This window comes from Aquarana catesbeiana, linkage group LG02, assembly GCF_042186555.1.
Source record: "Aquarana catesbeiana isolate 2022-GZ linkage group LG02, ASM4218655v1, whole genome shotgun sequence".
Classification (NCBI taxonomy): Eukaryota; Metazoa; Chordata; class Amphibia; order Anura; family Ranidae; genus Aquarana; species Aquarana catesbeiana.
In genome coordinates this window covers 394,765,428-394,780,142 of record NC_133325.1, presented here as the reverse complement: position 1 = coordinate 394,780,142, position 14,715 = coordinate 394,765,428, and the positions used below count along the sequence as shown (strand labels likewise).

Genomic DNA, 14,715 nt, shown 5'->3' with positions numbered 1-14,715 from the left:
GTATCAGATTCTTGCATTCCCTGTACAGCAGAACTTAGACTGCAATGGGGGAGGAGCATTGCAAAGAGTCAGCAGTATTTGGTTAATGTGCCGATAGGAGAGAGCAGAGTAACAGAGAGATGAGCTCAGGGTGGAGGGATTTCAGTGTATTAAGCTTAACTGCAGGAGAGGAAAGGCAGGTCTCCTCAGGAGCCGACAAAGATGTGTAAATCTCACGCATGGCGGGGGCACTCTGGAACAGTGCAAGACAGAGAGAAACCTGTATGTGTCTGAGTGCTTTCACACTGAGGTGTTGGGGGCATTGGCGGTAAAGCGCCGTTATTTTTTGCGGCACTTTACCGTTGTTTAAGCGGCACTGTTTGGCCGCTAGCGGGGCGCTTTTAGCAGGAATCTCTTGAACTGCTACTGCCCCGGATACTAATCATTTAAAATAAGTACCTCTATATCTTTTTCCTCTGTAATGCTGACCAACACTGTACCCCCAATGTTATACTCTGACAAGGGATTATTTTTCCTTATGTGCATTATTTTACATTTAGAAAACTTGAACTGCAGTTCTCCACCAATCTTCCAGCTATGCAGCAAGTGCTAACACTTTTGTGCTGAATAAAAATTGTACAGATCTTTTCATTGTAAGCTTGTGCTAATATTGAGGCCATGCACCTTAAAGGGGTTGTAAAAGTAAAAGTTTTTAAAAGGTAAAAAACATCTGACAATACTGGCCCCCCCCGTTTTACTTACCTGACCCCTCGAAAGTCCCGCGCTCGCCACCGACATCCTCTTCGTCGCTCAGCCTGGCCGTTGATTGGCTAGAGTGGATGGATTGAAAGCAGCGCAGCCATTGGCTCACGATGCTGTCAATCACATCCAATGGCGTGGCATGCCGGGGCCGAGTGATACAGTGAGCGGCTATGGCCGCCGGCTGTATCACGGGAGCGCGCCCGCAAGCACTCAACACCATGCGTGGGAACTCTCATGAAAGTGTTGAGTCCTTGTGGGGGGAGCTGAGACAGACCCTGAGGGACCCCAGAAGACCAGGTTCAGGGCCACTCTGTGCAAAACGAGCTGCACAGTGGAGGCAAGTATAACATGTTTGTTATTAAAAAAAAAAAAAAAAATTAACTTTAGTGATCCTTTAAAAAAAATGTGATGTTTTTGTAACAAAGTAAAGTCAGTTTGTTTAATCTTGGTTCAGCTAGATTTCTTGTCCATGTTTAATTATTTATCTTTTTTTTTTGTTTTACAGGATTATTTAATGCATTTGATGAGAACCGTGACAACCACATAGACTTCAAGGAAATTTCTTGTGGGCTGTCTGCTTGCTGCCGGGGACCCTTAGCAGAGAGACAAAAATGTAATTATCAGTTTGAGCACAACTCCCTACAGACAAAACAGAGACTATTATCTGCCAAAGTTAATGGTCACCTCTGCCTAATGTACTCCATGGCTCCTGATTTAAGTAGTTGATTTATTTCTCTCATTATTGAGCATACATTTGTGATCAGTTTTTATGTTGTACATGCTCTATGATCTTTTTACACTCATTATTACCCAACTTGTTTCTGAAAAGATAATGGAAGCTAAAAATCCGGTTAACATCCAAAGAAAATGTAAAATTTTCTCTAATCTTAGAATGTACTTGTTTAATATTTTGTTTTGTTTTCTGTCTGTGGAACAAATCACGATCATCAACTCATTGCTTTATTCTTTGTAGCATATCATGCACTCTATTTTTTTTTCCTATAAAAACGTTTAAATGTGAAGTTTATTTTGATTAGCACACATAATACTATAAGGTTACATTCATACTTGTACGACTCTAAAATCATGCGAGTTTGACGCAACTTAGATGTAACTTTGGCGCAACTTTGGATATGGATGTGACTTGTTGTCCCTTTGCAAAGTCGGACCCCACTGTTTGCACCACTGTTGCATGCAAAACATTCAGGTATGACTTTCATGCAACTTTTAAGGGTTAACGAAGTCTATGGCCCGCAAGTTGCATGAAAGTAGTGCATGAACTACTTTGAAGTCGCTGCGACTTTTAAGTCGTACATATATGAATGGTTATCATTGGAAAACATGGGGTACGACTTGTCATGCGACTTTGATGTGCAAAGTCACATGACAAGTCGCACAAGTATGAATGGGGTGTAAATGTTTTAAGCCATAACCTTATTCCTGTCAAACTTGTGGAAATCCATGGAAGGAATGCATTTGTTTGTCCAGGACTTTTTCACTACACCTTATTGTTGCTCTATTAAATCAGGCCACCCCATTGTGAAAACTCATGTGGTTACTGCTAATTTCTGGCACTACCCATTCCTTAGCCTGTTCTTTTGCCATTTGTGAATTTCCAACTCTGCATATGTGCCTTTCTGAAGTCTATATGGATTCCTTTTGCAATTTCTTATATACCGAACAGTCCATTCATATTGAAATTATTCCTGCCCTTACTTTAGTCACTGAAGTCTCTCCAGAGACATTGCATGTAATGAAATGATTGGATATTAGTTGAAAGGGGTGTGGCGCTCCCTACGGGGTTAATGGGATAGTGTATGGAAGGGGAAAGGGGTTGTCTGTTGGGTTATATTATGTCCAAAGGTGATATCCCCCAATCATAATCCTAGTAGAGGTACAAAAATTATATATGTATACACACAGCAAAAGTAATTAAACAAGATCTTCAGTGATTGTGTGCAAATACAAAAGACCTTATATGTAAAGGATGTGTGCTGAGACCCCTATATCTGTGATAGGTCTGCACCATACATCGCCACAAGTGAAATAATTATCCAAACCATAAACGTAAAAAACTTAATGTGTGCTCTACCTATCCAGTGCAGATAATACTAAGCATATAGTGTACTCTGCCTAAAACAGTGCAAAATGTTATCACATAAGTGATCAAAGTCCAGTGAGCAAGTGGTTGCACCTCACCCTAAATGGTGCAAATATAAATCAATTAGTAATAGTCATAGTCCTTAAAGTGGAAAAACTCTTCAAACACAGTGTTTCAGGGAATTTTCTAGCAGGAGAAAACCGTGACTAGAGTGCTCTCAGGTGGTTTCTGTGACTTTTGTGCTCCCCCTTTTGGGTCCCCACTCACCGGATCCAACAACCCCAGGGGGGGCAAACAGCATAGAGTATCTCGATCACGATCTGCTCTCCTCCACGATCATATAGGGCATTCAAGATGGTTTCCGTACTGTTGGTTTAAGGTATTCCCAATGGCTCCCCGGATCCTCCAACCCCAAAAAGACAAGCTGCATGGGGTATCACGGTCACGATCTCCTCTCCACCACAATCCTACAGAGCATCCAGGGTGATTTCCGTAATGTTGAATTAAATTATTCCCAATGGCTCCTTGAAAAATCTCCTTTCAAGTTATCTGTTCAGTCTGTCTGCTGGTCATGCTTGTAATGAAATGATGTTTTCAAGAAGTTAAGCTGCACATTGGGATCAATTTACTAAAACTGGAGCGTGCAAAATCTGGTGCACCTGTGCATGGTAGCCAATCTGCTTCTAACTTCAGCTTGTTCAATTATTATTTGACAAAAAGAAAACTGGAGGCTGATTGCTTTATATGCAGAGCTGCACCAGATTTTGCACTCTCCTGTTTTAGTAAATCAACCCAACAGTGAGTTAAATTTTTGGAAGCAAGGCTTGGCAACCTGTACCTAATGTACATTGTAGTGCTCAGAGACCGTTGTAGTAGTCCGTATATGTAAAACAATGGAGACAATGTTCCCCATGTAAGAAATGTAGGAGATCTTTGCTACCCTGGTCATATCTAATAGTATGCTTGTTCTTTTCTATTATCTAGTTTGTTTCAAGGTATTTGATGTTGATCGTGATGGTGTTCTGTCTCGCACTGAACTGGAAGACATGCTTCTTGCACTACTAGAGGTGTGGAAGGACAACCGCATTGATGCCGTACCTGTAAGAGCTTTTTTTTTTTTTTTTTTTTTAGTTTATTATAAAGACTATAACTTCTGTAGTGGGATATATTTTTTCAATGGGTTGTCCCTAGTGTAAAAAACTGGCGCATTATATAAATGAGGTTTATACAGCATTAAAGTAGAACTATAGGCAAAAATGTTTTTTTCTTTATCGTACTTCATGGGACAGAGAGCCTTAAATTACTTAATGGGTTATAGGCCACTTTCAGGTGATGGACGCTGGTATACCCAATCCAGGAAGTTCACTCCCTATATAACCCCTCCTCCTTCCAGGAGCACATCAGTTTTTTTGCCAGTGTCTAAGGCAGGGGTCTTCAAACTGCGGCCCTCCAGGTGTTCAGGAACTACAATTCCCATCATGCCTAGTCATGTCTGTGAATGTCAGAGTTTTACAATGCCTCATGGGATGTGTAGTTCTGCAACAGCTGGAGGGCCGTAGTTTGAGGATCCCTGGTCTAAGGTGTTGGTCACAAGTGAAGATGTGCTCTGAGGAGCTCCAGGAGGGATCCATGCTGGATTTAAATAGCCTCCATAGACCAGATCCATCCAAAGTGCCACTGAGGCAAAAGTGGATGGTACCTGGGCCTCATATCCAAAGCATGAGGTTTTGCCTGTAACGCCTCTCTTTGCAGGGCTGGACCCCGGGACCCAGGGCTTTGGTCATGCTACATTACTTCATTACCTAAAGCTTTCCTGGTGGGGTGCTTTTTACAGGTCCAAGGGAGTGGAACCCTGATATAAAGGGACCCGGTCCTTGAAGGTTTGCTAAACGCAGCCCGCTGTGATGGGTGAAGGTTGGATTGTCTGTTAATTCAACAAATGCTGCGGCAGGGATAAGGTAAGGGAAGAAACTTAGGAACTGAAAAGTCCACCTATGCTTTCTTCTTTAAGGGAAAAAATGTTGTCATGCCTTAATTCTCCACTAGAGGGAGTCTATGCACATACTTTAAGCTGTTGTCTTCACTGTAAAGTGTGGCTGCAGCAGCTTGCAGGGGGATTCTCTCAGGTAAGAGATCTGCCAAAATGCTTTTATCTCCCCCCTTAAGGGACAGAGGGGTAGGGAAACACCAGTGGTGTACCCCCCCTTGTAATCCCCCCCCTCCCCCCCGCCGCAGGGGGTACTGAGGCCCCGGATTCCGTTCCATCTGCTGTTTTTCATGCTGGCTGATGTCAGGGGCACTGCCGCTACCCCCCCCGCGTTGGGTCTGTAGGCCCCAAAGCCGTCCGCCAATTTTATGGAGGGGGCGGGGCCTAGGCGCAGCGTCGCACAGCGTCTACAAGGATGCACGGCAGGCAAGCATGATAATAAAAAGACAGCTGGAACAGTCTCTCCTCGACTGATGAGGAAAAAGCAAGCAGTCTGCACACAGGGACGCAGGAGCTGTGGGGCACATGAGGGTTGCAACTGGCATTCCTGAAACAGGAAAGACTTTTTTCCCAGCACTAGGCTGAACTTAATAGCGTCTTTACTGTCATGACTATGTTCAGTGATTAAGTGCAATTTAATAGTGCCTCTGTTTTTGTGCTTAGTACTATGCCTGCCAAAAAAGCCACCACAAAGACCAAAAAGATACCAAAGGTTTCACACCCAGGTGCTAGGATCTCCAGTCACATTTCCACACTGTCATCCTCACCTGAATTACCAATTATGGCAAGCCAGGAAGAGCCATTGGAACAAATTGGTTCAACTGCTTCTCACATCTCAGCCCCTGTATACGTGACTGAAGATGTCCTTTCCTCCACCCCGCAGGGTCTGGAAGGAAGATTAACGGCTTTAATGGTATCCTCCATTCAAATGGATAGGAAGCGTGCTAGATCCCCTTCCCCCACTTCAGACCCTTTGCAAGGGGAACAGTGGGCACAGGATGAGGTGTTACCCTCAGGCGATCAGGAGGAAAAACAAACCAATGATTCCTCTGCGAAGGAAACAACGGTAGATGAACCTTTTTCCGCCTCACAATCTGAGAAATTGCTGATACCATCTCTTACGAAGATGGTTCGTTCTACTTTCATGCTACCCCTAATGGAGTCTCCTGAAAGCTCGGTTTCTTCCTTGGGTTCGTTAAAACCTTCACAGCCTTTGCATGCGTTTCCTGTCCATGCATTACTAGAACAGCTAATTTTTGCTGAATGGGATCACCCGGGTAAGCATTTCCTCCCTCCAAAGAGATTTTCAGTTCTCTATCCAATGGAGGAGAAATTCACCAAAAAATGGAAAGTACCAGCAGTTGATGCTGCGATTTCCAGTGTGTATAAAAGCCTAGCTTGTCCAGTAGACAAAGCACAAATGCTTAAGGATCCAACAGTAAAAAGGTTGGAATTCCTGTTAAAATCAGCTTTTTCCTTGGCTGGTGCCGTTACTTAGCCTGCAGTCGCTGCAATAGGCGTCTGTCAATCCCTAAAGGACAGGCCCTTAAAGAGGTTCCTGCACAACAAGCCCGGGAATTGGCTGAACTACCAAAAGCATTATACTATGCCATAAATGCCATTAAACATTCCATTCACCAGGTGTCTTGCCTTATGCTTATGCTAGTACATATGCGTAGAATCCTGTAGTTAAAAAATTGGTCAGCCGAAACACCATGTAAAAACCTCCTAACTGGGTTCCCTTTCCATGGGGGGTGGCTATTTGGGGAAGATTTGGACAAATATATCCAAATAATTTCTAGTGGGAAAAGTACTCTTTTGCCAGTCAAAAGAAAGTATAAATGACCTTCATTTAAATGGGGCTCATTCCCCTGCGTCAGGGGCTTCCGCCTCTAGGCAGTGGCAATGGCCTCCGCCGTCAGGCTCTAGAGGAAAACCTCAGGGTCAGGCCCAGGCTCAAAAGAAGTCATGGGGCCGGAAACCTGCAAAGCAGAATCCTAAAGCCTCATCATGAAGAGGCAACCCCCCTCACCAAGGTGGGGGGAGTACTTCTGCAGTTTTCAGAAGTCTGGCAAGAGGAAATTCAGGACAGATGGGTCATCTCCATGGTAACGCTGGGGTACAAGCTGGAATTTCGGGACTTTCCACCGTCTCATTTCCTGAGGTCCAACGTTCCCAAAGATCCAGAGAAAAGACAGTCTCTGTTTCAGGCACTAGGGCGATTAATATCTCAAGGGGTGATTATACAGATCCCCACAAAAGAGCAATGTTTGGGTTTTTTCAAATCTTTTTATGGTACCAAAACCAAATGGAGATGTCAGACCCATTCTAGATCTAAAAAAATATAAATCAGTTTCTGAAGATCTGCTCCTTTCGCATGGAGACGTTCAGGTCAGTAGCTTCTATCCTTTTAGGAGAACTTCTGGCATCTATCGACATCAGGGATGCATATATGCATGTCCCTATATTTTCCTCTCACCAAAGGTTTCTGTGGTTCGAGTTAGAACAGCAGCATTTCCAGTTTGTAGCTCTGCCCTTCAGACTAACTACAGCACCCCGGGTGTTCACAAAAGTGCTGGCCCCACCTCTAGCCAGGTTAAAGGCACAGGGCATAACAGTCTATTGCTAATAGACCAGTCGGTGGCTCGTTTGGAGCAAAGATTACGCATTACAACCAGTTATCTGGAAAGTTTGGGTTGGATTCTCATCCTAGAGAAATCTTCCCTAATACCGCTAAAAAGGCTGGAGTACTTGGGTCTGATCATAGACACAGCCCAGGAAAAGGTGTTCTTGCCTCAGGCAAAGATCAACTCCATAATAGAGCTGGTGTGGCTGGTCAGGTCAAAAAGCGATCCCTCCATTCGCCTTTGCATGAGGTTGCTAGGAACCATGGTGGCTTCATTCGAAGCGGTTCCCAATGCCCAGTTCCATTTAAGACTGTTGCAAAACCGTATCCTGTCTACTTGGAACAAATCAATTCAAGCTTTAGATTTGCCAATGTGGCTGTCCCCAAGAGTGTCCCAAAGCCTCAGTTGGTGGTTACTAACCCAGAATCTGCTGAAAGGAAAATCCTTCAGACCAGTTATCTGGAAAGTGGTAACGACAGATGCCAGCTTTTTAGGGGTGGGGAGCAGTACTAGAAAAGACAACTGTCCAGGGACAGTGGTCAAGAGCCGAAAGAACCTTGCCCATCAATATCCTAGAGATTCAAGCAGGATCCAATCCGACAATGCCACAGCTGTGGCCTATATGAATCACCAAGGGGGCACCAAGAGTGTCAATGCGCAGAGAGAGGTGAACCATATTCTAACTTAGGCTCGGAACATTCCTTTCTGCCCATCGGCAATCTTCATTCCAGGAGTAGAGAATTGGTAGGCGAACTACTTGAGTCGCCAGCAGTTATTCCCAGGGGAATAGTCTCTTCACCCTGACATTTTTTGGGCTGTTTCAACATAAAGTCTAGTCAAGTTTGTGGCCAGAACAAGGGATCCACTCGCACAGATGCGTTGATGACCCCGTGGGATCAGTTCTCACTGATCTATGCATTCCCCCCTATTCAGTTGCTGCCTTGACTTCTTTGCAGGATCAAGCTGGAAAGAAAGCTGGTAATTCTGGTAGCACCAGCATGGCCCAGAAAGTCATGGTATGCAGAAATCGTAAAAATGGCAGTGGAGGGTCCATGGTCCCTCCCACTACGACCAGATCTGCTCTCACAGGGACCGATATTCCATCCTACCTCACGGTCTCTAAATTTAACGGCTTGGCTATTGAAACCCACATTCTGAAGAAACGTGGGCTTTCCTGGTCAGTTATCTCTACCCTGATTAATGGAAGGAAACCGGCTTCCAAAACTACAGTATATATTATAGACTCTGGAGGGCTTATGTTTCCTGGTGTGAATCCAAGGGTTGGCACCCTCGGAGATATATCATAGGCGGAATTCTTGCCTTTCTACAATTGGGGAAGAGATGAAATTGGCCTTGAGTACTATTAAAGGCCAAGTCTCAGCTTTATCTGTCTTATTTCAAAGACCGCTTGCTAGTCCGGGGTTTTATGCAAGGGGTGATGCGGCTTAATCCGCCAGTCAAACCTCCTTTGAACCCTTGGGACTTGGACTTAGTTTTGTCTGTGTTACAAAAACAGCCATTTGAACCGATCCAACAATATTCCCTTAGTCCTTCTGACAAGGAAGTTGGTATTTTTGGTTGCTATATTCTCAGCAAGGATAGAGGGTCCTAAGAAAGGACAGGCAGCATCGAAATCCACTGTCGCTAAGTGGATTTGGCAAGTTATAATTCAAACTTATAATTTAAGGGATAAGATTCCCCCTTTTTCAAGTTAAGGCGCACTCTACCGGGGCGGTTAGTGCTTCTTGGGCAGTGCGTCACCAGGCCTCCATAGCTCCGATCTGTAAGGCCGCAACTTAGTCTTCAGTGCATACATTCACAAAATTTTATTAGGTGGATCTTAGGAGGTATGAGGATAGTGCCTTCGGGCGCGGTGTGCTGCAGGCAGCAGTATAGGTCCTCAAGTCTGGGGGTACCCTCCAGGTTGTGTCTCCCTCCCCTCAAGTAGCATCCTCCCTCCCCTCAAGTATTCTCAAGGAGAGTTATAATCCCTGTACATTTTTTTTAAAAAAAAATTTGCCATCTGTCTCCCATTGTGGAGATTTACCTTCACTTGCTGTGCCATAGCCAAACAGGAAGTGAGAGGAAATCCCTGCAAATCGGGGGAAGTCATTGGGGACCCCCAGGTCACCAGAACTAGTGTTCTTCTCTGAAGATTTCTCTCTAATACTTTTTTGGGGACAACCCAAAATGTGGGATTTTCTTTTACTTTCACTTTCAATGATAATGGTAAACAGGACAAATAGAGAGGGCAAATCTCTTTAATGGTGGCACAGACAGCAATAATACATGACAGGTGTTCTAATCCCTCTCCACTCTATCCAAAACTAAAAGTTTTGCCTTTAATTATACTTTAATCTCATCTGTAGTGATGTGAGTGTTTTTTTTTTAAAGTTATATATGATAGCAGATTAGTCATTTGAACTGATCCACAGTGGGGGCTGGATAAAACTGCTGGAATGTCTTTTTTGTGATGGATTCTTAAAACAATAAATTATAATTATATGCCACTTGCCTGACTAGGCAAATTTGTAATCCAAACTGCACAAATGCTACTTTGGTGAGATTATCTGTAATTGCCAGGTTCTGAAACAAAAAATATTTCCAGACAATATTATTGAAACGTCATAAATCTCACAAAAGTGAGTACACCCCTCACATTTTTGTAAATATTTTATTATATCTTTTCATGTGACAGCACTGAAGAAATGACGCTTTGCTACAATGTAAAGTAGCGAGTGTATAGCTTGTATAACAGTGTAAATTTTGCTGTCCCCTCAAAATAACTCAACACACAGCCATCAATGTCTAAACCGCTGGCATCCTTCAGCTCCAGTTTGGAGACTATAAACACAGATCTCATAAGCCTGTTACTGGAAATTTAGAACCAGATGCAATGTAAATGAGATTTTTGCTCACATGATATGTATAGATTTAGGCCTTTAAAATGCCAGCTCTAGGAATTTAAAAATCTCCACGCTTGCAGTGTCCCATTATTAAGGTACCTTGGGCCTTCAGTACTCACAGCTTATGTTTTTTTTTTGGTGCCAGAAGCAAGATTTTCACAGACATAACCCTAACCACAGTATTTAGAACGGATAGAACATACAGTGTTCAGAGCGCTGTACATGAAGCGTGGGTGTGGCTAAACTGCGCCAACTGTATTGGGTGTGGACTAAGGGAACTAAGCCTACTCGTGGTACACATTGCACCCATGTCACAGTCCGTATACCACAAAATACTCCAACTACTGTACCACAAGTGAAAGTTTCACAGACCCAAACCCAAATATTCACCTTTAAAATTTAAAACCGTATATGGTCAAAGAGCTAACACTTTCTCTGAGCCTACCCTAAAGAAGATCTTCACTAAAATAGTCAGAAACAACTTAGCAGCCAACAACTGTTGAGACAACACTTTGGTCAGGAGTTTTTAATGTACAGCTGTAAGCACAGCGATCACAAGGCACAGAGCCACTCTGATTGATTGACTCTGTGCATTTACTTATGATAGGCGCTGTCTAATGCAGTTCATAAGAAATATGCTTCATTGTGCAGGTAGTCGGGCACCCTGCAAAAGATGCGGGACATGTGCCTGACGTTGTTTACGTCTCTGATGTTACCAGTATTAAAAAATGTAAGATATTTATAAGGTTATTGCAAGCAATAAAAACCTTTGAAAGACATGTAGAGAGGTGTGGACCAAACCTTTAAAAAGACATGTAGAGTGGTGTGGACCATCCTTATCAAAAAAAGTAATACATTCCTTACCTACAGTATTGTTTTCACCATAGTTGTCAATATATCACTTTGTTCAAACCTTGTCCAATTATACATAAATTACATTACTGGCTAAGTTTTCCCAAAATAACATCTGTGTCCTCATTTAAATGTGAACAGTAAAGGCTTCTAAAATCTGCAAGCATATACAGTTAGTTGTTAGCAATTGTGTCACATCACTCAGTGACAAATATATTATCCATCAAGTAGGAACATCTGAACAAATGAACGAGACACTTGTACATTGAGATATTTGTACAGATGTTGCCACTGGATGAAGATTTAGCATATTTATCACTCTTTGGTGACACACAATTACTAACAACTGAAATTGTATGTGCTTGAAATTCGTTTTTAAAAACTGTCTTTACATGCACTTTAAAGTTTTAATAGATAGCTTTACTTATTTAAATGTGGGTGTTTGACCGGTACAAAAGCAGATAGTAACACTAAACATGCATGTGTAAAATACTTTAAATTGATATCTTTAAATGTAAAAATATCTAGGATTTTTCATGTTTTTCTCAGGTCAATGTGTTTTGTTCTTTTCTTATTTATAGGAATTAAACTTGAATCTTTCAGATATCATAGACCATATATTAAAAACACATGACACAACAAAGGTAATACCATATATTATTTTATTAAAATATTTACTGTATATTAGATCATATATGCAATAAAATGTAAACCATAATGTGGTTGTTGTACTGCTCTTTGTGTTTCATAGTTGATGTAATAATGTACTGTGGTAAAAGTACAGTAAGTTCATCCTTGGCTTCAAAAGCTAGTATTACCTACCTACCTTCTCTGAAGAAGTGTACTTCTTGTAATTATTTTGTATAGCTGGCTACCAGTCCATAACATCAACTTACTGAAATGTTCGAACACTCCTGCAAAATTCTTTTACCTGAAGGGTGTTTGTGGGTTCACTTGCATGATCTGCCCATGTCAAATTCCCAGACAACGTTTCAGTGGGATTCAAATCGGGGCTCCGACTAGGCCAGTCCATAACCATCTATTTTTTTGTTTTGGAGCCATTCCTTGGTGGATTTGCTTTTATATCATTTTACCGGTGAAAGATCAATTTCTGGTTATGCTTCAACTTTTGGACAGATTACCTACATTTTCACCAAGAATACTTTGATATGATGCAGAATTCATAGTTGACTCGATGGCTGTAAGCTGCCAAAGCCCTGAACCAGCGAAGTAGTCCCAAAACCATAACATTTTCTGCATAATCCCTAAGTAAATTTTTATCAGTGACGCTAATGATAATATGAAACACCTGATTCTAAATGTTTGATTAGAAGTGGTAGTAAATGTGGAGGTTTACTTTTTCTATTTAAAGCGGAACGTCACCCAAAAGGGGAAGTTCCACTGTTCTTCATAAGCCCTCACTGACCAACTACTGGCAATAATCGCATGAAAAATCGGACTGGCTGGTTATACCCAGGTTAATCGATCGATCAACTTGGGTACAATCCACCTGGTTCAAATCTCGGCTGGGCCCTGCTGAACTGGCAGAGATTCGAACTATCTATCGCTGCCTTAAGTTTTGCTGATAGCGTATTGTTTATTTCTTTTGCTTTCTATCATTGAGAAGGGTTTCCATTAATCTCCTGGCTACCTTCACCTTTTTTTAAAATGTTAGTGTTGTAGTCACACTCTTCTATTTATTTTCACATTTTGACTGTTAAAATATTCTGAAAATGTTAACAAATTGTTGTGGCATTTACTTACTTTTTATGACTTTATGTTTGATATTTATATTTAAAAAAATTTAGACTTTTTAGACACAGATTTAAATTAACTTGCAATCTTATTCAATTTGAATATCGCATGGCTGCTTGCGATAGAGTTGCATTATAACTGCCTGAGGGAATGAATCTGGTGTTTATGAGCTTTACAGTGTTTTTAATTGCACTTTTCAGAAGCTTTGTGTTCTACCTTATAGTCAGCTGGAAATTAACTTTTGACCCCCACACTTTGTCTCCTAACTTGGATGGAAAATTAAAACTTTAAAGTATAAGGCTAAATCTAACTACTCTTAAAAATGCCCCCCCTCCTAAAACTTATTCTGACTAATCTGTGTAAGAAATATATATACTTGCCTATATTTAGCCCACTTCAGTAAGGTCATGTGATCTCTGTGTTCACAAGTGGCAGCTGCAGGAGAGAGCCCTTGACAATGGTTGGGGATGCCTGGGAGCAGTCATGTCACCCATAGTCTCCTATGGCCCATCCGTTGTCAGTTGACGTTGACACAGGAGTTGGATCACGTGACCAAAGCAGGATGAAAATCAGTAAGTATATACATCTTGTTTATACAGGTTAGTGAGCATTTGGAGCTAGGAGTGGGAAGGGAGAATTTTTAAGACTAGTTGGGTTTAGCTTGGAATTTTACCTCAAGGGAGGCTGTTTTACTAGTTAAAAGTGGAACTGAAATACAATTTAAACTTTAGTGAAGGTCCCATTAGTTGTCTCCAAGCCTAGGCTCCCCATTTCTTAATTCCTGACCTTATTTGTTTGATGCTCAAAAAATGCTGATTAGTGCAGACACAGTGCTAACATTCAGCTGGCCATACATTATGCAATTTTCCTTTAGCTTTACCAGAATCATATATAATATGAAGTCAAACCTAAACACTTTACATTTTTATGCAATCAGGCAGGCCCTTGCACTACATAGTTGATGGTAAATCTAAAGGAAATTCAACAGGAAAATTGTATAATGTATGGCCAGCTTAAGAGAGAAACAATGTAATTGGAGAACTGGCTGTTGGTCTTCCAGCTGGGGGAAATAGGAGCTCTGATCTGAGGTCAGATTTGTTAGCCATGGGGTTTGAGGCTGGCATAACAGACCTTTTTGCTTACCTTTTGCTTAAGCAGCAAGATACAGTCCACAGTCTCTTAAGCTTAAATTTAAGGTTCTTGCTGAAATTTTGTAATGAAATAAATCCCCGGCAGTGCCTCAGCGTACAGGCAGCAGGCTGCAGAGATTGACTTCTATGCTCTGTGCAAGGGATTCTCTGTGTCTATCTTAAGAGGCCTGGCACTCCTCCTTCTGAGTAACAGCTAGAGCTTTTCAGGTGGCAGGTAGTGTAAGCTTCTTGTGTGCTTACTGGTGAAATGGAGGTGCTTATCCGGATGTGCCTTTTTAAATTTTTTTATTTTACTGCATGTTGTGGGGGTCATGGTGGGGGCTAAGGCTATGCATTCACTATAATGAAAAGCTTTGAAAGTCATGCTTTTTTTATTTTATTTCCTCTTCTGCAGAGTGGACATCTTACACTAGAAGACTACCAGATTTGGAGTGTTAAAAGTGCACTTGCCAATGAGTTTTTAAACTTGCTCTTTCAGGTAAGCAATGCAAATTGATAGATAATATTTACATATAAAGGTAAGCGATGCCTGAAAAAAAAAAAAAAAATCCCAAAACGGAGAAACATGTTTCAACAAAGTTCGCCTTAAACATGT

At 41.8% G+C, this 14,715-nt stretch overlaps 1 protein-coding gene across 2 annotated transcripts in view; it reads left to right on the top strand.

Annotated features, from left to right (window-relative positions):
* USP32 (ubiquitin specific peptidase 32) overlaps positions 1-14,715 on the top strand; it is a 329,432-nt gene that overhangs the window by 199,080 nt on the left and 115,637 nt on the right. For both annotated transcript variants that reach the window (XM_073615247.1, XM_073615245.1), the window contains exons 7-10: positions 1,247-1,354; positions 3,827-3,942; positions 11,796-11,858; positions 14,515-14,598. In XM_073615247.1, the coding sequence (XP_073471348.1) occupies positions 1,247-1,354; positions 3,827-3,942; positions 11,796-11,858; positions 14,515-14,598 (371 nt within the window). The remainder of the gene's footprint in view (positions 1-1,246; positions 1,355-3,826; positions 3,943-11,795; positions 11,859-14,514; positions 14,599-14,715) is intronic.